Source organism: Mytilus californianus, unplaced genomic scaffold, assembly GCF_021869535.1.
Source record: "Mytilus californianus isolate M0D057914Y unplaced genomic scaffold, xbMytCali1.0.p SCAF_5, whole genome shotgun sequence".
Taxonomy (NCBI): domain Eukaryota; kingdom Metazoa; phylum Mollusca; class Bivalvia; order Mytilida; family Mytilidae; genus Mytilus; species Mytilus californianus.
The window spans coordinates 112,427,601-112,454,342 of record NW_026262701.1 but is presented as its reverse complement, the minus strand read 5'-3'; the positions used below and the strand labels follow the sequence as shown (position 1 = coordinate 112,454,342).

General features: G+C 32.9%; 2 protein-coding genes across 6 annotated transcripts in view; one reads left to right on the top strand and one right to left on the bottom strand.

Moving 5' to 3' along the window:
• Positions 1-21,659, bottom strand: LOC127700666 (protein LSM14 homolog A-like). 5 transcript variants are annotated; one of them, XM_052204235.1, is made up of 10 exons: positions 21,404-21,659; positions 16,803-16,975; positions 16,030-16,180; positions 13,693-13,794; positions 11,763-12,026; positions 11,028-11,213; positions 9,468-9,606; positions 6,094-6,275; positions 5,234-5,361; positions 1-4,497 (listed from the first exon to the last, which is right to left on the bottom strand). In XM_052204235.1, the coding sequence occupies exons 1-10, from the start codon at positions 21,522-21,524 to the stop codon at positions 4,468-4,470; spliced, it is 1,476 nt and encodes a 491-aa protein (XP_052060195.1). In that variant the 5' UTR covers positions 21,525-21,659; the 3' UTR covers positions 1-4,467. The 5 variants fall into 5 exon arrangements, with proteins under 5 accessions (XP_052060195.1, XP_052060196.1, XP_052060194.1 ...); XM_052204236.1 differs by having other exon boundaries at positions 6,094-6,278; positions 16,030-16,156; XM_052204234.1 differs by having other exon boundaries at positions 6,094-6,278; positions 21,404-21,658.
• Positions 21,660-21,720: 61 nt separating this feature from the next.
• The window catches only part of LOC127700663 (transcription initiation factor TFIID subunit 4-like), a 30,849-nt gene continuing 25,827 nt past the window's right edge, over positions 21,721-26,742 (top strand). The window contains exons 1-3 of the mRNA XM_052204231.1: positions 21,721-22,830; positions 25,241-25,384; positions 25,769-25,928. Coding sequence (XP_052060191.1) covers positions 21,727-22,830; positions 25,241-25,384; positions 25,769-25,928 — 1,408 coding nt within the window. The 5' untranslated portion in view covers positions 21,721-21,726. The remainder of the gene's footprint in view (positions 22,831-25,240; positions 25,385-25,768; positions 25,929-26,742) is intronic.

Genomic DNA, 26,742 nt, shown 5'->3' with positions numbered 1-26,742 from the left:
TAATTTTATAGCACTTTTTATTCGAAATGTTTGTGTTTTTTTATTTCATACATTGACGAAGGTCAAAACCTCTATACAAAATGTATAACTCATCTGATAACTGTTATCATTACTCATGTAATCAATTACCTTAACCCCTTGAGATCACTCTTTCAATATACTCAATTTATCAATTTTGCACATGTTAAAAAGACTACAATAAATAATATTTTCCTAAGGTTTTTTCTGTACTGCACATTTTTAATTTCTGTATTTTATTTGAAAATACTTAATGAGAAAAAGCAGTACTCACTTAAAGACTTATTTTGATTACTTAATTAGTTGAATATTTGATTTGCTGTAGTCTGTACTATAGCTGCCACACATTACAACTGGCAGTTTCTTTGTGACTAGAATCTCTATTAGCTATGAAACAGTAAAGTGTCTATTGAAATTATCTCAGTACTAGAACCTTTTTGTAAAAGACGTGAAATTTCTGTAATAGGAAAAATAGTTTTCATTTGTGTTATGTATTGTGCAAAACTGTCGCTCTATATAAATATGATGATCTAAAGTATTAATTGAAAACTTATCTGGTGAAATTCATTATGAGCTCCTTTTTAAATTAAACTATAAATGTTTTTTCATGTCACTTAGTTGAATTTGTTCAAATTAAAAACTGATTAACAGATGTATTTTTGACATTTGCAAGTCAACAAATCAAATTTTTGACTTATACATTGTGCCAATTCTATTACAAATATTTGTACTGTGTTAATAGAGATCTGAAATAATTTAATTTAACAATACAACTGGTTAAGAAATAATATTCATTTATAATGAAAATAACTCTAACAAAATTACCACTAAAAATGTCTCCATTTTAAACAACCATTTAACTTAAAGTCATACATTTCTGAGACATTTGCTCCAGGGTATATGTGTTATTCTCTGAAAACTTTAATTGTACTATACAGTGTCAACCAGTTCACAGATTTACACTAAGACATGTAAAAATTCGTAATCTGAATGTATTCAGTCTTAAAAACATAGGGTATTAGTTTTAATTAAGTTCCTCAAGCCTAAACTGGCTCTTAAATTACAACTAGGGCTTTTCTAGTGGCCAGTGATAGTTGAACGTGTTGCAAGTACAATGACTAAAGTATACACCCATGAATTCTTTATTGACACGACAAAGAAGTATCCTTTTCCCCCTGTTCCTTGAATTCTTTGATTGAGAATCAACAATTTATATATTTAAATTAGGTCATGAACATAGCTGATATGGCTTCCATGGTCAACCAACCACAAAAAAAATAATTTAGTCAATGCACTTTCAACCTATTCATTCTGTTAATGTCATCACATTTGTATGAAAAGGATCCAAACATTCTACATATTGGGAGTTCTCAGTGAAAAGGTTTTGAAGTACAGCAACAAAATGAACACACAAACAAATTATTATTAGATGTATCTCCATCATCCCTGAAATTATGACAAATATAATTTTATAGTACGGAAGTTATGCTAGAGTACATTTGCAGATTTTCAGTATAGCTGTGTAAAAAATGTGTAGGTTTTTCTCTCTCATTTCCTTTGATTTCGACATTACAAAATTCGTTTTCTAATAAGAGTGTCTTCTATAGAAATTTGCTATAGTTTCCAAGTCAAGAAATACTTTTCTTCAAACCCGCACCATTTAAAAAAAAAAAAAAAATTCCAATTTGACTTCATGGAACACATTTGGTATGTGTTAGTGCAAGCAATAAAATCTTGAATTAACTGAATTTTTTACTTGCAAGTTATCTGTTTTGAATTTCCTATTTCAAATTCCAATCTCTGATTTAACAAAATAATTAATGTGCATGTATAAAGTCCATTTGAGTTCTATAAAACTTCAAAAATTACTTATATAAATTGTCATTTTGTATACAATATAGACGGATACACTTCAATAATTTGTTTTTGAAGATTCATAGAACTCACTCAGACAATAAAACAAAAAATATTAAATATCAAAGTTCTTTGGTTAACATTTATAGCAAGTGAAAAGAGAGCTCAAATGGCCTGGGGAGAGGAAACATCAAAATATTTTCATATATGATAAAACTGGCAAAAACCCATTTCAATCAATGCAAAAATTAATTTTATAACACCAAACATTAAATGTTCTTTCTAAAATATCACCATAAGGTCCAACCAATATAAATAAGATTTATAAATATTTGCATGCAAGGAAAAGATCAAATATCCTCACTACATTTTACTCCTATTATCCTCATTTTCTATTTACAAATGACTACTCATTTTTAGGAAGCATACATTTTCGAACTGTTAAAAAGATAGACAACTTCAAGTGTATTTCCTTATGCAGTTTTTGTAATAAAAAAATTGCCAGAAATGTTCTTATATCATTTCAAATGATGAAAATATAAAGTGGCTTAGAGATAATTCTGTCAAATGTAATAAAAAGATTCATCTGTATGTTTTTGATCCAAAAATATGATTTTTTACACCTATGTTGATCTTCCTCCAATAGAAAAACATTAACATATATAAAATAACATACAGAATTTGCACTCCGTAAATTCATTAGTAGTGTACAAGGCAAATAAATACATGTAAAAAATACAAAAATGTGTGAATTACTAGGGCAAACAGAAACCTGTCAAGTATCAAGGTGAGGAAGTATGCAGAGCAAAAATAAACACGTGAATCTCACCCCATGGTTCATGTGAGTAAACTCTTACCACAGGATGCTCAAGTCAATTTTCATAATCACTACTTTTTCATACAACCAAATGGACAAGAGAAACTTTTTAAAAACCCAGAAAAAGTATCTTGAAAATGAATCTGGATTCCAATTATCATAAGGCCAACAAAAATAATAAATGTGTGTTTACAGTAATAGTGAAAATATGTAGTTTTCAGTCTTCATTTATTTGAATATTTATATTTCATTTTGTTCAGGGAACACAATCATCACACAATAACAAAATACAACAATTACCACAGTTTAAGATAGAAATCTAGTTTAGAAAGAATAATTTTCTAATGAACTTATTAAAAAACACAATCTTCTTTAAATCCAAACAAAATTACTTAAAATCTTATGAGTTTTGTCTTTTTCACCAATTCCATTGGCTACACATGACAACTCTGTGTCGAAACATATAACTCAAACATTCATCATGTTCATTTAAAAAAGCCCAGGGTTCTGATAATAAATAGGTTTGGTAGGGTGCCTGTAAACACACATATTTTTAAGGGACCTTACAGGAAAATTTATGAAAATCTAAGACAATATTATTTTAATGAATTTTGACCAAAAAAAATACTCAAAATTGATCTTGTGTTTTTTGTTATTAGAGTAAAGAGTAATTGGTACAGATTAAAAAGTTTGAAGTTAACCGTAAGTCTGTGATGAGCTTATACCATAATCCAGTATAAAATCTCTTTTGGAATTCATTTGGAAATTACACATCAAGAATATTTTATAAAAAAAGAAAACTATTTAAGGTCCAAGCTCTTTCAGATTAATCTATTTCAATCTAAAATTTTGTAAAACTGACTGCCCAGTACAAAGTTGATTGAATAAATTAAAACCTGTAGAAACTTTGGTACAGTACAGTTTGTCCAATCTAGCACTATTCTTTGTAATAACTACAATGTTTTAACAAATCTTTAACAAAAAAAGATACAAATAAGTACGGTCCCATTTAAAAAAGCAAATGCAACTAACATATAGGTCAAGCCATACACACAGACGTTGCTGCTTCAATGTGCTTTCTTTACTGTCAATCAGAAGCACTCAAAAAAAATTTGAAAGCAAAATATGTATTAACACATAGGCCATATGACAAACAGAGAATATCCAAATCCATCTATAAAGCTCAATTGTGAAAAAGATGAGGCAGAATTTACCAACACAGAATTTCTCAAAATATGTATTATAATATACAACTTGCACAGAAATACATGTTAGCTTTATGATTGCTTTGTAAAACAGGACACAGAATTGTTTTAAATGAAAATTTACCAAATGATTAATTATTTTAAGAGAATGTCATACATATTTATTGTTGTTAGGTTTTGTTACACTATTGTTTTCACACTGCAAGAAAAATATGTTGCACATAATTTCTTTTTTCAATTTATGCTATGTTTAGTAAAGCATAACATGGCATTTTTCTTAACAAAAACAAAATGAGATAATTTTCAAGGTTTTATTCAGCATCTGATTGTCCAACTGAATACTGGAGAATTCATCTATGTTCATTTTTGCTGAACTTTTGTTCCATAAATACACAATTGTAAACACTTAAAATCCTTAGACATCTTTCGCAACTCTTACTAAAGTAGCTTCTTCAGAGTGTGAAATGAAGTCAGTTAATGGGTGATGGCGCATGCATCTTAAGGAGTTTATAACGAAAAGCTGCCAGACTCCATCATCTTGCATACATCTTATCACAAAGTATTCCACTATTTCTACGATTCTGCTGTTGTTGTCTGTCTTTGCTGAAAAAATTAAAACCATTAATTATTTCCATATCCTCATGAAAATAAAATTTTATTTTAATCTCGTGTTTTTTTTTTCAGTATACAGTGTAATACCTGAGAATTTCTAGCTATATCTAGTTTTATTAGATACCAATAGGTTAAAATATTGAAATATATGTGAAATTTTTGTTGTCTTAAGCTACTGAATAGAAAATTAAGGGGGTACCCAACACTTCCGAATTAGATTTGGCTCGTTTAATTTCATAAAATTTGGACAAAATATTTATTTTCAAAAATATAGATTTCAATAAATTTGAACCACACAATTAAATTGGACACATAGCAGTTTGAAAACACTAATATTGATCATTAAGAAGCTTGATATCTCTCAAGTTATAACTTATAGTGTGATTAAAACGTTCAGCTGATTTTTAGAGTTAACCCCCTTAGGTGTTCTGTAACCCCTGAAACATGTTAGATATGTCCATTTATTTGTAGTGTTTTGGTCTGCTCAATTTGATTGGACATTAGCTAAGTCCTTCGCTTCAGATATGATTTTTTATGAGAGTTTGTATAGATTGTCACTATCTGTACAGAGGTTCTGTACAAAATATTTATTTTGACATTACATGTTATATTGCTTAAAAGGAAACTAGTATGAACTTGTTTATTTTTATAAGTATATTTTGTGGAGTCTATTTGATTAGAGAGCAGATCAATGAGCATATTACAAATCACTTGAACTATTACTCACTCTATTAGCTGAGCCCTGGCGTTTGTCTAATCCTGCTGCTTCATAATCATAATTATAATCCACCCATCCTTGACTACGATTTCTGTTTCCACCACCATAACCTCCTCCTCGTGGTGGACGAGTCTGTCCTATAAAATTTTAAAAACATAATTCTCTTCACTTTTTCTAATATTTCTATGACATCAACCAATCAATACTTTGGTGTTCATGCTGCTCCTGTCCTTAAAACCAATAAGAATTATTGATACAGTTGACTCCCACCTTATCCTATCTCCACAGTAGAAGATTTCATAATTTTGGAGAGGAAGCAGATTGTGTACTTTAATTCCACAGAATAACAACTGGACAAAATCTCTTGATATCATCGGGCCCCAAGATTTCATTAAAAATGTTTTATGTACAGCCAAACATCTCATAAATCACAAACAATATATAAATACTACATGCAATACCATATAAAAAAAAAAATTCAAGTTTTCATGTTTTTTTATTTATCCCTTTTCCTGTGACTTCCTTAAATTTTCAATATCTTGATGTCAATTTTATATATCTTCTTTCTGTTCTGGTAATTATTAAATTAGCCAAGGAAATTTCAGCCTTCAAATTTTTGAAAGTGTGGGTTATTCCGATAAAACCACAGGATCCTTAAAAGTATTTTTAACAGAAGATAGAACAGTGTTTTCAGATCCTTGTAAGCACAAGTAGTTCATAATTTTCTTAAATAACAACTGAACATTACGAATAAACATTCACTGTATCAAAGTTGTTGAATTTCTAAAATTGTACATTTTTGTCTCGACCACTTTTCCCATGGCACAAAAAAAGGAAAATGAAAGTACTTTTACATTCAAATTTCTTACCTCTGAATCCTCCTCCCCTCGAGTATCCTCGTGATCCCCTGTCATTGTAATAACCTCGGTTGTATCCTCTGTTGTAACCACGGTAACCCCCATAACCCCTGCTGGCAAAATTTCTTCGGTCTTGCATTCCAAATGTCTCAACATTCAACTTCCGCTCTTCTTTCCAACTTGTTCTTGTTGTTCTTCTGAAAAAATTAATAAATTTAAGCAACATTCATTTTATAAGGATATTTTCCTACGATTTACAAACTACATGTACATCTGTATAGTGTTTGATATATAAGTCTGCCAACATAATGTTCAAAAATGTGAAAACTAAGGTTGGTCAATTAGAAACCTTTACTAGATCCTCTTGTCTTCAGTATGCCAGACACATATATAGCACACAATATTATAAACATCCTGCTGATTAAAAAAATACAACTCATCAAATATAGAATATTTCATAGGCTTACAATAACCTGATTGTAAAGTGTGCTTTCCACATATGGCAGTTCAATGAAAATTCTGACCAAATTGCAATTTGTTTGATGAAGTAAAACTGTCCAACTGGTCAGAAATTCAAACCAACTGCTGTAGAATAAACAGTCAAGTCATTAAAGTGCAAAGTGAAAAAAATAATAAAATATGATTTTCTCCCTCAGTGCTCATTTTCTAGCTAGAACACAGTACTGTCAATTAAAAGAAACGAACAATAAACAAGAAATGATTGTAACAGGATGCTGTTACGAAGTCTCCCAAACGAAGCTCCCATAATTCGTAATTCCCAGGGTCGCCTGACATTAGGCAACGTCCAGTGAAAATTAGTTTGGTCCAGTAAAGTTATATGCATTAGTGATGCCTGGGGACTAACCTTGTATATCATTCAAATCATCTTGGCATGACAAACCAGAATATATATGGTTTAGGGGTGGGGATCTCGACCATTTACAAAATACTAGAACATTGGGGGTGGGGAGGAACCCCTGGGGACTGACCGTATACGTCATTCAAATGTTCGAGACATGACAAATAGGAATATATATGGTTTAGGGGTGGGGATCTCAACCATTTACAAGATATTAGAACTTTCTCAAATGGCAGGGGGTCGGGATGACCCCTGGGGACTAACCCTGTTTATCATTCAAACCATCTTCGCATGACAAACCAGAATATATATGGTTTAGGATTGGGGATCTTGACCACTTAGAAGATATTAGAACTTTCTTAAATGGCAGGGGGTGGGGGTGACCCCTGGGGACTAACCCTGTATTTCATTTGATGTGCTTTATCATGACAAACCAGAATATGTATGGTTTAGGGGTGGGGATCTCGACCATTTACAAGATATTAGAACTTTCTTAAATGGCAGGGGGTGGGGATGACCCCTGGGGACTAACCCTGTATATCATTCAAACCATCTTAGCATGACAAATAGGAATATATATGGTTTAGGGGTGGGGATCTTGACCACTTACAAGATATTAGAACTTTCTGAAATGGCAGGGGGTGGGAGTGACCCCTGGGGACTAACCCTGTATTTCATTTGATGTGCTTTATCATGACAAACTAGAATATATATGGTTTAGGGGTGGGGATCTCGACCATTTACAAGATATTAGAACTTTCTCAAATGGCAGGGGGTCGGGATGACCCCTGGGGACTAACCCTGTATATCATTCAAACCATCTTAGCATGACAAACCAGAATATATATGGTTTAGGGGTGGGGATCTTGACCACTTAGAAGATATTAGAACTTTCTTAAATGGCAGGGGGTGGGGGTGACCCCTGGGGACTAACCCTGTATTACATTTGATGTGCTTTATCATGACAAACCAGAATATATATGGTTTAGGGGTGGGGATCTCGACCATTTACAAGATATTAGAACTTTCTCAAATGGCAGGGGGTAGGGATGACCCCTGGGGACTAACCCTGTATATCATTCAAACCATCTTAGCATGACAAACCAGAATATATATGGTTTAGGGGTGGGGATCTTGACCACTTAGAAGATATTAGAACTTTCTTAAATGGCAGGGGGTGGGGGTGACCCCTGGGGACTAACCCTTTATTTCATTTGATGTGCTTTATCATGACAAACCAGAATATATATGGTTTAGGGGTGGGGATCTGGACCATTTACAAGATATTAGAACTTTCTCAAATGGCAGGGGGTCGGGATGACCCCTGGGGACTAACCCTGTATATCATTCAAACCATCTTAGCATGACAAACCAGAATATATATGGTTTAGGGGTGGGGATCTTGACCACTTAGAAGATATTAGAACTTTCTTAAATGGCAGGGGGTGGGGGTGACCCCTGGGGACTAACCCTGTATTTCATTTGATGTGCTTTATCATGACAAACCAAAATATATATGGTTTAGGGGTGGGGATCTTGACCATTTACAAGATATTAGAACTTTCTTAAATGGCAGGGGGTCGGGATGACCCCAGGGGACTAACCCTGTATATCATTCAAACCATCTTAGCATAACAAACTAAAATATATATGGTTTAGGGGTGGGGATCTTGACCACTTACAAGGTATTAGAACTTTCTTAAATGGCAGGGGGTGGGGGTGGCCCCTGGGGACTAACCCTGTATTTCATTTAATGGGCTTTATCATTTAGAACATTTTCAATTAAAAAGATTGTGTCTATCACAAACGGTTTTCAATTTATAATCATTTGAAAATTTCAAAAAATAAAATCCCATAGGGTTCTATAGTAAAACCCTCTTTTCTTTTTGCCCCTCAAAGTACCCCTTTATAAACCCCATTGCACAAACAAAACCCTGATTGCACCACTAGACATGTTAGTCTAACATATTGTGAAACCCTAAGTTAATCTGACAAGCGGTTTTGGAGAACGGGTGCGGACAAGTTCAAATTTAAAAGCGGCGGAAGAAGAAGAAGAAGAAGAAGAAGAAGAAGAAGAAGAAGAAGAAGAATAATAATAATAATAAGAACTGAGCAAAAACAATAAGTCTTCCCAAACTTCGTTTGGGAGACTTAAATATCTGTTTCCAGGTGTTGTGACCAAAATTCCTTACCCTTAATACCCTTTGTAACCTTGATTGAGATGTTCATGCAATAAAAAGTTTTTCAGCAGTGGCGGAACCATGAAAATGAGGTCAAAGATAATGGACATAGCGAGACAGAAAGTTTGTAACAGAAGACATCTGTAAACAATGTACAAAACATCCAAGTCTACATTCTGAAACATAAAGATTTATACTTAAGTTTACAGAGTTCCCCTCCCAATTCATATCCCTATGTATTGCATTCTGTGACTTTTGTTGCAGACAAGACAAAAATGTCATGCAATAATTGTAACTGGATGTTTTGTAGCCACCAATTAAAAAAGTATAAAAGTTGATTGTTTTACCCTTTGGCTCTCTCTGTCGCTTCACAACTAATATTATCAAAGAATGATTTGTTTTTATCGTATGTAATTTCTGGGTCTTCTTCTCCTTCATCCCCTCCATTCTCTACACTATCTTTATCACCATTCACTGTTTTATCACCTACAATATAATTTTTATATCATTTCAATAATTCTACCATACATAGATGAGTTAAGGCCTAAAAAAAAATAATCTGTGTTTCCGGTAACATCATTTTGAAAAAATAGGGTCGGTAAGTAAACGAAATCCGGAAAATTATCATGGTTTTTCCTAGTCCGGGTCCGTAATTAGTTTCAAATACCAGAAGTGCGGCCATTTGCAATGTTTTTGAAGCACCTGCTGTGCAAATTTCTTGGATTTTAACCTATTTTGAATACCTTTTGACATAAATAAAATGTTTTACTGGCTTTCTGTGCCAGTAGAAGCAAGTTAGATAAATGATAATGTCGATTAACAGAACCCTGTGTCAAAAACAGGGTCGGTTGATACCTTTTTTTTTTGAAGATCCAATAAAAAAATTAGGGTCAGGGCTAAAAAAACAGGGTCGATCGGGTTACCGGAAACAGATTTTTTTTTTCTCGGCCTAAGCCAATAATTCTACCATACATAGATGAGTTAAGCCAATAATTCTACCATACATAGATGAGTTAAGCCAATAATTCTACCATACATAGATGAGTTCAGCCAACAATTCTACCATACATAGATGAGTTCAGCCTTTTTCAACTGATTTTTATTGTTTGTTCTTATGTTGTGCTGTTACACCAGTGTCCCAGGTTAGGGGAGGGTTTAGCTCACATGTTTAACCCCGCCACTCTTTATGTGCCTGTCACTAAGTCAGGAGCCTGTAGTTCAGTGGTTGTCGTTGGTACATGTCTGTCATATTTTTCTTTTGTTAATTGTTTTGTTATAAATTAGGCCGTTAGTTTTCTCAATTGAATTGTTTCATATTTTTCATGTCTGGGCCTTTTAAAGCCGACTATACGGTATGGGTTTTTCTCATTGTTGAAGGCTGTACGGTTGCTATAATTGCTTACATCCACTTTATTTGAACTTTGGTGGATAGTTGTCTCATTGGCAATCATACCTCTATCTCCTTATTTTTACATAAGTACTGATTTATGGATTGAAATGTTAAAGGCCAAGGAAAATTTAACAATAATATCATCTTATTGTTGGGTTTCAGCATTCCTGATCATGACCTGATGAAGGTAAATTCAGAAAAGAGCTTCAGACTCGCAAATTAATATACATGATAAAGTGCTATAGTAGTTATGCAAATAAAGCATGGGATCTGAATTAAGTTCATTTTTCTGCAAGTCCTAATACTAAATACTAAGTCCATACCTTCTGCCAGGGATCAAAACCATGAGTTCATGCACTTGATGTGTGCACCCTTCCATTGAGGTGGTTGTACAACTTTGATAGAACAAATTTTTGAAATCACACTTTACCAAGGACGCTAAGACATCTTATTTGGGACAACTGTCAGAAAGTACTACATTGAAAGTGCAAAATCAACATCTTCAGAAATCACATACCTATCACAAGTTTTTCTTTTAATTCTCTTTCTATTTCTTCTTTGTCAAACTGTGCATTAGCAGTTTCAAAATCAAATTCTTCTTCAAATTTAAGTGGATCTCCATGCCTTCCTCCTCTACCCCTAGGTGCACCACCTCTAGCACTACCTCCTCTAGGTCCTCCCCTGTGAGCTCCTCTATTTCCTCCTAAAAACATTAACATGGTTTACTGTTGTTTACTTGAATATTTGAACTGATAATAAGTGTCACAATAGTTTAATCCAAAGCTTTAAATCAATTAAAAGGAAAATTAACTGAATAGATTATCTTTACTGAAATGAATTCAAAAGCCCCATGAAAGGAAGAATCAACTGATCTTGAGCTTCCTAAATATATTAAAGGTTTCCTCAATGCTCCAACATTGTACTTTATTTGGCCTTTCAAAATTTTAGTGTGCCACTGATGAGTCTTTTGTAGACGAAACGTGTGTCTGCGTACAAAATTTTAATCCTGGTATCTATTATGAGTCTATCTTCTTTCTGCTGACAATCATAACAGTCTTCACGCTGAGTGGCAGCCCAGGCAGCCCAGGCTTGTAATATTGCTCTCGGGCCTGTAAAAATCATATCTACAAGCCAACAGAATCTAACTAAAAATTTTCAAAAATTGAGCTCCGGGCCTGTAGATTTAGCAGTTCATCGTGAAGACTGTCATAAGCTTGAAATCTTTTAATATTTTTTTATTCTATGATCATACCGCCTCTTTCATATCCTCCCCTTTCAAATCCTCCTCTCCCTCGACTGCTTCCACGACCTCTTGAGTATGACTGTTGTTGTTGTTGATGTTGTTGTTGTTGCTGTTGAGGTCTCTGTGGTGGAGGTCGCCTAAAATCAGTTCTATTATGAGATTGTTGGCCGGACTGTAATTGTTTCTCTGGACTTCCACTAGGCATCTGTGTACTTTGGTCTAATGTTGGGGACTTCCTATTGGGTTGCTGTGGCGGTGTAGGACCTCGTGACCCTGTAGAGTTAAATGAAGCCTTAGTTATTCTGACCAGAACTTGTTGTAACTTGTGAATGGGACCCAAATAACCAAACAGTATACTGATCTTGAAGCCTGAACTTATCTTCACAAGACTGCTGCATTTTGGTGAAAAAGAAACTTTAAATAAATCATATACATTATCTTGTGCCAAAGTTAATAAGGAAAAAAAATCATTACAAAAACAACACTACACAGAGTTCATGAATATTTCTGAAATAAATTTCAATCATTAAAAAAAATACATTTCAATCTTTACCAAAAAAATTCACAAGAAAAACTGTCAACACAGATTAATGCCTTGCCTGTGAAAGCTACATAAATTTACATGTAATCAACAACTTTAACAATTGATGTACATGTCACAGACACTGGATACAGCACACATGTCTGTCTGACAAAAAACAGCAATTTTATTTATCTTAGCCAAATAAAAATATATGTGTGGTTACAGTTTCATTCAAATAAAAAATAGGGTATAGTAGGGATTTTTTTGTTGGAAGGTGATACTCACTTATGATACATGTAAGTGTATGCTTCTAAATGATACTTGTTTCACTCTTTTCCCCAAGATAGTAATATTTCTCATACACGTCATGTAAATGAATTTAATGGCACTCTTATCTCCATGATCTCTGGTGTTTTCTGGATGAAATTATTCACTGTATCAAAATATAAACCAGAACCAAAGTTTGTTGGTAATAAGGGTTTATCCCTATTTTCCCGTCAATAAACACTTGATGGTCAACAAAAGATAATACAAAATTTAACATGTGATCATGGATGTGTTTGCAAGATTATTATTATTCATTTAATTTGGAAAAAGGTATTCAATTTAAGGTACAGTCGAGCATTTATATAGTATTTATAGAAAAGATTGCAATTAAATATTAAACTTGGGAGAAACTAGGCCATGATGGTTATGTGGAACATCATCTAAATCTAGGGATCATTTTAACCAATGTTTTCTGAAGTTACATCTTTCATATACCAATAAACACTTCTAATTTTTATCAGAAGAAAAAGGGGAAAAAGTGCTAGGGTCTGGGGTTAAAAGTAATGTCTGTTGGGAAACCTGAACCACACATATAAATTTTTATTTGGCCTATTTGTTTAAGTTTTTACAGATCAATTCAGTGAAATATGCAATGCAAGGTTGATAGCTGCAAAGAAGAGTATTAAAATATGGTAAAAAAAAAAACTGAGAACGGCTTGATGTTTTGAGTCATCTGTATATTATTCAGCAAGCACTAGCAGATTTTTATACTTTTATGCAATGTCCATGATGATAAAGCTCTGTGTTATACAATGAAGACTGCCCCATGCAGGTAAACAACTTGGGAATCATGTAGATTAAGGTTTAGGATGAAGGCCATGCTGGCAGTGTAAATGATGAAAGTCACATAGTTTAACAACTATAAATACTGCTGATCAAATTTATTGTCTATAGCTTCAATGCTGAGGGAAACTTCAATTTCTAACAATATATGTAATATTTTCACATAAAAAATCTGATGACTAATTTGATGTTTTTAACAAATTTTAATTTTTCCATAGCAGTAACTATAATCATTATGTCTAAATGACAATAATTTGATGGATATTAGTGAAGATGTTGGGTTATGGATTCATGATTAGTACCCACCACTGGGTCTTCTGGCCGGAGGTGCTCCTCTCATCCCCACTTGTATACCCTGATCCATAGTGGGTGATATACGGTTAAATGTGGGAGAGGGCCCACGTGAACCTAACAAAAATACACAATACTATAATAGTCTTCTATGGACCCATGTGAACTTACAGATAACACACATACAGAATATTTATCAGGTTAAGGATTATGGTTTAAACAATAAATATATTGGATTTAGATAGATTATAATGAAATCTGTTACATCTATGATCTATCATGCCTGTAGGATAGAGAATTTTATTCACAGTTAATATATAAAAAGATACTAATAAACACATAAACTGTTAACACAGAGATATGTCTCGCCTATTTGTTATTTTGATAATGCAAATGTTGAAATTAAAATAGCAATACTTTAACATGTAAGTTATGCAAATATTCAAAGTCAATGAACCATGACTGAAAGTACAGGGCTAAATAATCTCCATGGAAATGAGATGTGCCAATGTTAATACAACTGCAAACCAAATACCAATGTCTTTTCGTAAGTTGTTCCCTTTAAACAAACCTAAACACAAACATTAACTTGTAAACTATGTAAAAGTTTCAAAGTCAATGAACCATAATTAGGGGGTTGGGTTATATAATCTCCATGGAAATGAAACTTGCAAATGCCAATACATTTGCATACCAAATATCATTGACTTTACATTAGTGGTTCATCTTAAACTGACCTAATCACAAACTAATACATGAAAACTAAGCAAAAGTTTCAAAGTCAATAGACCATGCATGAGGGGGCGGGGCCAAATAATCTCCATGGTAATGAGATGTGCCAATGCTTATACAACTGCATACCAAATATCACTGACCTACCACTAGTGGTTCCCCATAAACTGACCTAATCACAAACTAATACATGTAAACTAAGCAAAGTTTCAAAGTCAATAGACCTTGACTGAGGGGGCGGGCCAAATAATCTTCATGGTAATGATATGTGCCAATGCTAATACAACTGCATACCAAATATCATTGACCTACCACTAGTAGTTCACCATGAACTAGACCTAATCACAAACTAATACATTGTTGACGCCGCGGCTGTCCGAAACAGCATACCTACATGTATGTCTCGCTTTTTGACTCTGCCAAGGCGAGACAATAAAACTATAGATCTTTAATTTAACTCTGTTATACATAATAGAATAAATATATAGCATGAAATTGCTCTGATACCCTACAGCCTTTTTGGGTCTTGCTGGGGCCATGGAACACAAGACCACAGTCTAGACAAAAGAACATGGAAATTGTAAGCGTAGACTATTGGTGGCAAATTCTATCTAGAAATCATAATAATTCATATAGCATTTGCATATCTACAAATATGTTGAGTGTGATTTGAATGTGATTGGTCCATTAGATTTTTTTTCTTTGGTTTACACTTCCATAGACCGTGCTGCTGAAATTACTTTCTCAGCCTAGGACCATTCCCTTCCATAGAAGCCAAAAACAATTTGACAAAAATTTCCTTTGCACAATGTGGACTTATTTGTAGATCTCACCTTACTGATTGTATTTTGCTATTTAGAGTTTCAATCCATCTATAATAGTTTTCAAGTAATAGACAAAAACCCTCAAAAAATTGGTTAAAAATCATCATTAAAGGGCAACAACTCCAATAAAGAGTTGACTGACAATTTGGCCACATTGGCTTATTTCTAGATCTTGTCTTGCAGATCATTTTTTAAATTTTCCGCTATCTATTATACTTTTTGAGATAGGCAAAAATGCAAAAAGTTGGTAAAAAAATCATTTATGGGCAAAAACTTCTTTAATTGATGTTACCAGTAGGTAGATCCCAACATTCTGCTCATAGATTTTTTTCTATCAAAAGTGGTTTTCAAAGTAATTACCAAACTTGTTACTCCTTTGGTCTATTTTTAGCCATGTTGGTTAGCAGGTGAGGTCATTAGACACATATTTCAAACTAAATATCCCAATGATGATTTTGCCAAGTTACCTTTGGCCCAGTTGTTCCAGAGATTTTTGTTTAAGTAAATGGTTGATGAGGGATGCCAAGTTGAGAGCAAACTATAACGTGTCAGGTGATAAAATGTCTATTTCAGTGAACAATTTGATTACTTAAATGTTTTATATCATTATTTAGTTTGTGAAATGTATTAATCTATTTTAATGTACATTTATATCACCCAACTTGTGTATTTCTAGACATCTACTTCATATGGTACACTGACATTTTTGCACATGGCTTTATTTTTGTTTAGGGTCTTTCTGTTTATGCTGGCCAAAAGAGTTATAATTACTAGGAATAGTTTTATTTGGACTTACCTGATTGTTGTTGCTGAATGCCACCAAAAGATTGTGGTGCTGAAGGACCATACTGATTATACATATTTTGACCACCAAATGGTTGATATGATGGGTTATTCCCATAGTTGTTACTTGCTGCCGCTTGCTGTTGGAAAGATGATTGAGAAGACTGAAAGAAGATTACAGACCTTCACCAGAAGGCTTAAAATCAGCACTTAATATTGACTTTTTTTTTAAATACCTTTACGGATTAAGCAATTACAGGTAAATAAAAAATATTTCAAATATCAAACCTTACTGCTTCATTGTTAATAAAATAAATTTCAATGAAGATGTATTTCTTTACTGATAGTGAAAGCCAAGTTAGAAAGATTGACTACTGTGAAGTATTCTGTGGCTATAGTAACAGGATTTAAATCTCCATTAATATTTGGCATTCTTATCCACCCAAATTACACACATTTGATTTTAACTAAAATTATTTCATCATGATGTACAATTTTGAAAATAATTTTGTGCATTTTTTCATAGTTTTTAAATGTTTCATAACTTTTCATATTTAAGAAGAAATTCAAATAAATGCATTTCATTATGTTTGTTATTCTTGGTAGTTGGATACTATTTATTGACACACCCATATAAATCTACCAGTCTTTCATGAAAGGGCTGTCTTGACTTTACTTAGAAAAGAAAAAAAGACAATATAAGTGCAACCTCCTTGATCATGTTGATATTTACTTGTCTATTTTATTCTCTATATAAATTGTTTAAAATCTCTATGTGATACAAACTTTGACAATAGCAGGATCTTGTGGTAAGGATGTCTGCAGAGGTTGTGGTTTTGGTGGCTCACAGACATGTAGGTCTTTGATATCACTGCCTCGAAATATTATATATTCAAATATTTCATCTCTTGGTGCCACAGGTCGATCAGTTGGTCGGTCTTCAGTTCCAAATGAACGAACTGTTAAAAAAAAGAAAGAATAATCAATGTTCAAGCTACATCAAAGGCCTAACACATGCTCTACTCTGTCTTACCTGAATCCTTGCCTTATTACAGCAAATGAACATACGATTATTGTTCATGGCTCACAGTACTTCAGAACTATAGGGAGAAGTGACTTCTCTTTCTGAAACTGAAAGGCAGAAGTGGTGACTCTCTTTCTGAAACTGAAAGGCAGAAGTGGTGACTGGAAAGAGAAGTGCTGGCTCGCTCATGGCACTACAATGTTTGGTTTTTACTATAATATAAAGGGCCATATGTATCCTATTTATTTTTTTTCTATATTTTTCAATTCATACCTGTCTATACAATTAAAGTAACATATGTTTCAGTTTGTCTTAAATAATCATCTAAAGTTGCACAACTATATTTTTGTTCTTGTCAGAAAATACCAACTGAATATCTAGCAATAAAAAGATTTTTTTTTAAATCAAAAAGGAAAAGAAGTATCATATATCAATTAAAATTCAATTAAAAAACTATTCTGTTGATCATGTTTATGAAATTCATTGTTTCTCATTTCAAGATATATAAATTTAACAAAATTAAGCAACTTGAATCAATAAATTGAAACAATGCATTCACATGGAAATATATACATTTCTGTCGGGTATTAGTCTCCTTCAACAAATTGAAGAATCTGCTATATTAGCACAGAGATCCAGCCGTAACTGTTAATGCATGTTAAATGTACAATTTTACCCTTTTGGGATCATTATTCTTGTCAACTGTGCCATTCATGCGTCTGTAGCTATTATCATAAGAACATAGATTTTTGTTAATAGCTGATGGGCTTCCAATGAATCCCACCTCCTACTATCCATATTTCGCACAAAAATTTCAATGACGGACGAAGAAATATTTATGAAAATAAACGAGATTCAACAAGCGATTTGAAAAGCAAGACGACTCTATTAATGCAATAAATGGATTATACATTTAACTAAAGGCAATTTTCATCAGATTCTTATGAAGAAACAAAATTATTGTGTTGAAAATCATAATGTTTCATGTATGCTCTATAGTAACAAGTATAGAAATAAAAGAAAATACTTCAATAAAAGTTGTCTGTTTGAAATAACATAAAAACAATCTGTAAGTCAATGCTTTCACCTCTTTCCTAAAGAAATGTCTTTACATGTCTTTGAATTTCTTTACTTATAAATGAAAAATTGATGTTTCTTCGACTTTGTAAAATTGAAAATTGCTGATGACGAAAGCAACTGTTGTGAACATCAGGGCAACTTAATATCACTTTTGACGGTCAGGTGCCTTACTTGATGTATATATGGGAACTATTGAGGTCAATGAAACAGCTTCACATAATGTGCAAGCGGTAAATACTGTATGTAAAATGCACAGAAGTACAATTTTATAATAAAAAAGATAAGCATTTCACCAATAATGAAAACCTATTTAAACAATTCTGTTGTTTTATTTTACACACGTCAATAAAAAATTTATTCATAGAATGATAACATTCTTTTTTTGTAATTGTGCAATGTGGAAGTGCCAGTAAACAACAGACAGACCGAACGTTGTTTAAAATCTTTAAATTGAAAGAATTAAAAACATCTACGAGACAAATAATTTATTGAATTTAACATTGTGACATGTGGAAAACAGCTAATCATCATTTTTAAGGGTTTCCTGTTCTTCCAATATTGCTAATGTGTGACCCAATAATTTCATATTTTGAATATCAGCAACATAACATGCATAATTCAGATCGACAAATTGCATGAATTTGCTATGCAACTAACCGAAGTCCATTCTATTGCTGCCAATAAAGAATGGTTATTCCTAAAAACTTTATGAACAGGGAAGAGAAAATAAAACTTTCAATATTCGCTTTGTCCGAAGTAAAAAAAACCAACACTGTCAGCGAACCTGTTTCTTCTTTCACAGAAAAAAGAAGAAATATCAAATAACAGGGCAATACATCAAATTTGGTATTAGAAATCAAGACTTACTTTTTGATAGAGGATATCAAGACTTTAACTGTCTCAACTTTTTCAAACTGGCAACAAAATCTAGCAGCTGGCAATTTTTCTGGGTTTAATTTTTAAGAGCCAGAGCAGCCCCTGGAAATATCATTGATCCATCAAAAGTAGTTCTTATCAAACTGACATTAGCAGAAAACTTTACCATTGGTGCTGTGGCCGCCGCTGTCAGTAGCACATATGACTGACTTTCCATGAATTTTGTTGCAGTAGTGTTTCCTATAGGAGTTATTGGCGTGGTATGGCACCCTGCCGTGTTTTCTTGACGCCCTGCCCTTTTCAGGAATTAAATTTGGCGCCATGCCCCTTTTTTCGTCGTATTTTAGAACGCCCCACAGTAATTTAATATCGGTTCTGCAATTCATCTTTCAGCAATGCAAGACCATTTAAAGTTATTTCCCTTGGGAGGAAATCAAAATTTTAATGGCCGACATTTTAATAAATTTTTTGTTTGTTTGAACAGTTTTGAAGCGACAGAGTACAAATACGGTTCTTGATTGATTCTTATAGGGACAACATCGATTTGTACCTCTACGCATTTAAAATGTAGACAATTTAAAAGGAAACCAGGCGATCGCTTTGAGTTATAATTTTACGATACATGGGACATTACCACTGATAATTAACATAAACAATCCGATGTTTGTTAATATTTCATTTATACTATTCGGCAGTCAAGACATCGGATTGGGTGTGAATTTACGATGGCTTTCATATTGTTGTTATCTAAATAAAATTAAAGTTTAGAATAAAGATGATATAGTTATGAATAGTACGAAAAATCAATGTTTCAATAATTTTGCCAGAATATTCATCATGTTGAATGTGGGCAGTATTTGAAGATAAAAAAAACTCCAAAAAAACACAGAATTAGATGGAAAAAAATGAATAGCACAAGCATATGAATATTAAGTAAGTCTTGCTATAAAAATCCTTAAATAGTCTAAAACTACATGTATTTGTTCAGTTATGAGCCAAGGTAGCTTTGATTCTTATAAAAGTGGAATCCAAAAGGTATTCGGCACCTCTTTTGTACAAATAAAAAGCAATGCAATGCATATGCTATTGGTCATGCAAAGTCCACTTTCACAACATTTCCTTAGACAATCAGTCTCAGTGATCAGGTATTAAAGTTTATAACTGGAGTTATTGATTGAAATCAGGCAGTTTGACAATCTTTACCAATTTATATGAAACAAAAGGATATTCGTTTCAATCCCTATTCATAACAGTGCCTTTATATCTATGTAAAGAGTGCACTAAAAGTGTAGTCCTCTGCACAAAGGGTACCCTTAAAGTGTAGCCAATCGCGCTAAGAGTGCTCTCTAAGAAAAAAGTTACCCTGCCCTTTTCAAAAGCTGCAGGAAACACTACGCAGGCGAGACAAAAATAAAAAAGTATTTTTCTTTCTTCTGATACTTGTGAGTGTTAGATTCTGATTTTAACAAAAATAAATTTGTAACTTCAATGAAACAGTATTTATTTTGCTGTTTGTTAATGTTTTATCCTATTTCTTGCATCATATTCTTTTCCAAATCACTTGTCAAAGATTGTTTATTTTTGTAAATTGTTCTTAGTCCACCATAACAAAAATATCTATATTCTTATGATATCTACAGTCAATAGTGTTTCCAATAGGTTTTGGTGTGGTATCATGGTATGGCACCATGCCTTTTTTCCTCGATGCCATGCATCTTTAGGGTCATATTTAATAACACCCTGCTGTAATTTAAAATTGGTTCTGCAATACATTTTTTCAAACTATTTCCATTACGTAAAGCCATGAAATGGTTTAAAAATGTATATTTTTAGTAGCTTTTGTGTATGTGCAACTGATCTTCCTTTCAAATGCAAAGCAATATAAAAGTGGTTTAATGTCCTTTGACTTCATAAAAATTCTAGTCCTACCCCAGGAATAGATTACCCAAGATGTATTTGACAAAATCTTATGTAAATATGCGTTTTCAATGTTCTTCAATTTCATACTTTATCTGACTTTTAACCTTTTTTGATTCAAATGTCACTGATGCGTCTTCTGTAGACAAAATGTGCATAGGTCATGAATGCTTTCCTGCATAATAATGTGACAAGCTCAGACGTCATTTTAGCATGAAAATATAACAATGTTAACTTTCAATGTGAAAGTGAGGGGCTTCGTTCATTGTCGTTTGTAAATTCAAAACCTCTGTGTGCAAAAAAACCCTATCGCTTTTGTCTATACTATAGTTAGGTATTCACTTTTCGGTTAGGGTTATATTTGTGCACTTAGATTGTGTGCGTGAACGAATTGCGTCGCTTCTAGTGTAAATATGCGTTTATTTTTGGCTGCAGAGATTAATTTTACAACATGCATATATTTCATTTTCTGGAATGCTATCTATATTACCTTTTGCTAATGCAACTGTCGATTCATTCGGATCAATGGTATATAAAATACCCTCATATCGAATTCCTGCTTTAGAAATAAGACTTATTTTGCTACCAAGATATGGAATCCCCCCACTCATGATGGCAAGAAATCTCTATACTTTCAAACAAAGGAAGATGCCAACGGATTTAATCTGCTTCATCCAGAATATTGTATCAGCAGAATATTAAGATGGCGGATGTTTTGATTCTGTCACGAGAGGGCGTACTTTTGAAAAAAGTGTCCCACAAATCTGTGATTTGCGCCTGCGTACTTCAGTCTAAAAATTTACTGCTAGGGAAATGGCGGCTGTCAACCCTCTTGATGATATTCTTAATAGTTCTGTAGATGAACTGGCAATTAATGCCTTAGTTGGCAATTTAGAAGCTCGCCTAGCTTCCCCATCCAATAAGGATGTGTCTAATTCTTTATCAGATGCCTCAGTCAATAACAATCACATTGGCACAACAAGGTCTTCAACACCACAGAATACTGTTTCAGTGTTCAACACGGCTACAGGAGTAGGTGCCAATGGACAAGCTGTATCAGCTCACAAAAACTTCACAAACTCTCATAATTTAAATGTTCAGTCTCCCTCCTCAAAAACAGACTCACAGTTGATTGGAATCAATTCAATATTAAATCCTATAAACTCATCACAAACAAGCAATATTGTTAATACACATGTGAACTCCTTGACAGTGAATAGAAGTTCTCCAATACCAGAATCAAATCGTATTCAGTCCCCTCACATAATAAGAACAGTATCAAACTCTCCAGGTTTTCAGAATGCAAGGAATTCACCAGTTCCATCGCCAAATTCAAATCCAGCCATTTCCGCAAGTTCGCAGCATGCAATCAAACCAGACAATAGTGCTATTCAAAATGTTGCAATATCAGGAGATCATAAACCTTTAATGTCACAAGGAAATTGTATTCAAGTATCATCTAGTCAACAAATTCAAGTTGGACAAAATATGTGTGTTAAACAAGAACCAGCAATAAGCTCTCAGTATATTGTCAAAACCGAAAATATTGCTGTATCAAGTGTGAAAAATGAACCAAGGACAGCAGCTATACAAGCAGTGACAGGACTTCAAAATAGTGTATATACATCAGGAAATCATATTACACATGCAACAAATGTTCATATTGTTAATGCTCCAATCAAAGGACATTCAGGTGTTATAACGGTGAAAACAGGGCCACAACATGTAGTAATGCGACCACAAATTGTACAAAATGTGTCAAATTCAGGACAAATGCAAGTTGTTAATGTTGGTGCTCATTCAAATAGACCACCTGGAATTGTACAGGTGCCTCATGGAAAACACCAACCAGTCCGTATAGCTACACCAGCTCGTCACTCTCAAATAAACATTGCTCCAAGACCTGGTGGTGCACCAGTAAGTTATATATCTCTTGCTACAATCTGACATTGTTTATTTTATTTAGACTATCTCACTTCAATCTGATATGTGCATGTAGAAGAGTTAACAATTTTTTGATAGAAACTGTAATTCATGAGTACGTGCATGTATCTGTGGGAGAAATATGTAAATGTCTATGAAAGTTGTGAAAGATATAGCCAATAATTAATGTTTGGTGGTCAAAAGACCTCCTGTAAGTTGTAACATTCTTTGCCATGATTTCATACAAATGTATAAGGTAACTCCCTTTTATCAGTTTAACATGTTTAAGGGCACAAACAATTATTCATGCTCAAGCCACAGAAATATACATCATGTACATGTACATCTTTATTTTACAATTTGAAGTACACATAAAATAATGAGGCTATAGTAAAGCTATCACCATAACTACATGTATCTCTAGATGGGCAAATTCTAAAAACAAAAATGTACAATTTATTTATTATTTATACATGAATATATATAAAGCTATAACATTATCATGGAAAATAGAATAGGAGGGTCTAAAGCTGTACAACTATGCAGATCAAAGGGAGATAACACCTGTACAGTTTTCTAAGGCCATGCAAAAAAGATTGCTGGTTTCCCCTCACCTTGCAGGGTCTAGTCATTTCTTTTTCTTTAAACATTAAAAAAAGAGCAAGGCTATGTTTTAAGACAATTATTAAGAATGCATTAATTGTCAGATAATTTTTCTTTAAAGACGTGTAATTTATCATTCTTAAAGTTTAAAATAGCTTTAATTTAATATAAATATCACAATATAGGTCAAGATATAATGTCAAACAAAATTTGTTTTGAAGAATTTCTTGTCAGTGGTTTTAGATAAAGTTATCTGTAGACTGTATGTGCCTCGTTTAATTTTTCACCCTAAAAAATAAACTAAAAAATAAAAAAGTTTTTTCCTGCCTGCCGACCCTGTTAAAAAAATTTAATGTTAGGTGAAACCTACATTCAATTTTCAATGGCCTCAATATTAAAAAAACAACAAATGAATGAATGAAAGTTTCCTCCATTTTGATCATATTTTGTGCATAGTAAGGTGCCTGTCATTTAATTAGATATCTCTTGCTGTAGGTAGTGTTAAGCCATTTTTATAAGGGATATATATATGCAAGAATCTGTCTTGAATTCAATTTAAATGACTGTGCTAGAGGATAAAATTAAAAAGAAACATGAAAAAAACTGCCTTTTATACATGTAGTTGTAAAATTTAAGTTGATGTACATTTAGGTTTTGTAATGATTAAAATTGTTTTTTTAATACCTAAACTGCAAGCATGGTAAGCCTTCAATGCTAACGAAACATCAAAGATACTGAATATAAAGAGATAGGCCATTTTCAAATGTCTTTCACAGCACAACAAAATATTGTTTTATTGCATTTAATGGTAAATAAGGACATTGTGGCTAATCAAGCCCAAGTTCATACAGAACATCCAAATGCTTTATAACAGAGATTTTCATTATAACAGCTCTCAAACATAGTTTACTCACTTTTGCTATTGGTTATAATTATTATTAACAAAAAGTCCTAAGCAACCTTTACAATTCCAAAAAAATATCCTAAGTAAAAAATGTAGAATGCACCCAAAAGTGTACTTGAATACATATAGGTCCATATTTGTAATTGTTTTTAACTAAAATCTTATGTTTAAAACTTGTTTTGAGGAAATCATTGGTAGAACAGCACACAGTTTATCCTCCACTAATTAAGTACCAAATTGTTAAATAGAGTAATAGAAGTACTGTGGATTTTATTAAATTCCCATATATGTATCATTGAAACAACAAAAGTCTTCATAATCCTTAAACAGTGTTGAAGGCTGTATAGTGCCAAGTTAGTGGCCTAGAATTGTTTACATCTACTTCATTTGAACTCTGTGGATGGTTGTCTCTGACATAGGCAATCATAATACATCTCCTTATTTTTACATTAAATGATAATGAATAAAATGACACTTTATATATGTTAGTAATGTTGAAAAGAAACATGGAGTACTTTACATTCAGAATAGAAGATTTCAGGACCCTTGACCATGTTGACCAGTGAGTGCTAAAATTAGTCCTAATGATAGGTTTCAATACTTGATACAAAGACCAAGCATGGTTTTTTGCATTTTAAATAATACATATAATAATTGAGGCTGAATTAATGGCATTGAAGCAAGAGTAATTATACCTTATTTTCGTACAAAGAATATACTGTTAGGTTTTTAATGCATTCATAGAAACCCTGCAGAAATTTGGCAATTGCAACATTAATGATTTATATGATTTAGATCAATTTTCCTTTTATATTTGGTTATGTAGTTTATGTTATATACATTGTATCTAATCCGACCTTAAACTAATAAATTAAGATTTCCTATTTACTTTTTTAGAATACAATTACACTGCCACCTGGTGTGCAAATTCCTCCTGGGACAGTACTGATGAGAAATGAACAAGGTCAGCTGATGTTTGTTCCGGCTTTACATGCATCTCAGCCACCCTCTACACAAGGCCAAAGAATACAGTATGTCAGGGTATGTATTGATTGTCTGCCCCTGTCAGAGATTAGAATTATTTGAGAGTAATAATAATAAAAGCCAAATAAGCATTGAATTAACATTAATTATTTCAAGCCAGCTAGATAAGCTGATTACGTCAGATGGAGCTTTGATTGCCTCATTCTCCCCAATATACTTATCCAATCTCACATTCTCTTTTAGAAAACATTTAGTCATTGTCTACATGGTGTAGTTTATCTTCTGCTTGGCTTGATGTAGTCTTTATTTTACAAGCAAAAATGTAAGTATGACATCGTTAGACAATAGGCATGATAGGTCAACACACATTTGTACTTTGATACTTTGATACTTTGTATTCTAATGTATTTCAATTTACATGTACATGCATTCTCGTTGTAGCCACCTGTAAGCTCACATCAGCAGCGCCCTCCAAATTCACAGATTGTAACTATTCAACCACAACAAGCACAACCTCCGAGGGTAGTCCGACCAAATACTCAACCATCAGTTACTTCATCAGTTCCTACAGTTGTTTCTCAACCACCATCTGCAAGTCAAGGTAGATAACTCAAAAAAGCCAAGTTAATTTTATTTCAACACTTGTACAAACAGGTGATGTATGAACAAAAAAGAATAGTAAAGATAAACACTATTACAGGTTTATTTAAATGGGATATGATTTAAAATCAATTCACTTCAAAATGACTAAATGACAGTTGTATAACAGACTTTGTTTCCTGGTGCAGTGATAAAATAAATTGTTTGCAGTCTCTTTTCTGCCTATGATTTTCAGCCAAATATCATCCCTATTCCCAATTCAAATTTAAACAGTTTTCCCATTGATAATCTGCCCATGACCTCTAAAATACAGTCTACCACATCATCTGTAAATTTCATCAAAATATCTTGTGTTGATGTTATTTTGATTCAGTATTTCAAACTATTTACACATCAGTGCATTTTGTAACTCAACGTCATAAACCAATTTACACATCATATAAATTTTCTGGTCCTTGAAAAGCTAATTCATTGTGAGCAAAGGAAAAATAGGTGCCACTTTTCAGATTCAAGCCAGTATAAAAACCTGTCCATGTGTCCATCACAGCATAAGAGAAAATTTATATACAAGTAAGAAAGATGGTGCAATAGATGTATCCATTGGATTGATTAAATGCGCCAAAGTAACTGGTTGAACTAATGTTATTAGCATAAATTACAGCAATTTAAACAATAGCATACAACTTTGAACTTATCAGAGTTTTACCAAACAAAATTTTTCCTGAATTCTTGTTTCAAAAACAGGTGTACTGCTTAAATTTTAATATGTTTTGCAAGATTTTTTTTATGGCAATAATGATTTGTGGAATGCAACA

What these genes read in the sequence shown, in the direction of transcription:
- LOC127700666 (XM_052204234.1), bottom strand. Translation starts at nt 21,524, where the DNA reads ATGAGTGGGGGGATTCCATATCTTGGTAGCAAAATAAGTCTTATTTCT. An exon ending in GACAGTTGCATTAGCAAAAG is followed by an intron (nt 16,976 to 21,403) that starts GTAATATAGATA and finishes TTTTTTTAACAG; the next exon opens with TTCGTTCATTTGGAACTGAA. An exon ending in AAGATCCTGCTATTGTCAAA is followed by an intron (nt 16,181 to 16,802) that starts GTTTGTATCACA and finishes ATCTTCTTTCAG; the next exon opens with TCTTCTCAATCATCTTTCCA.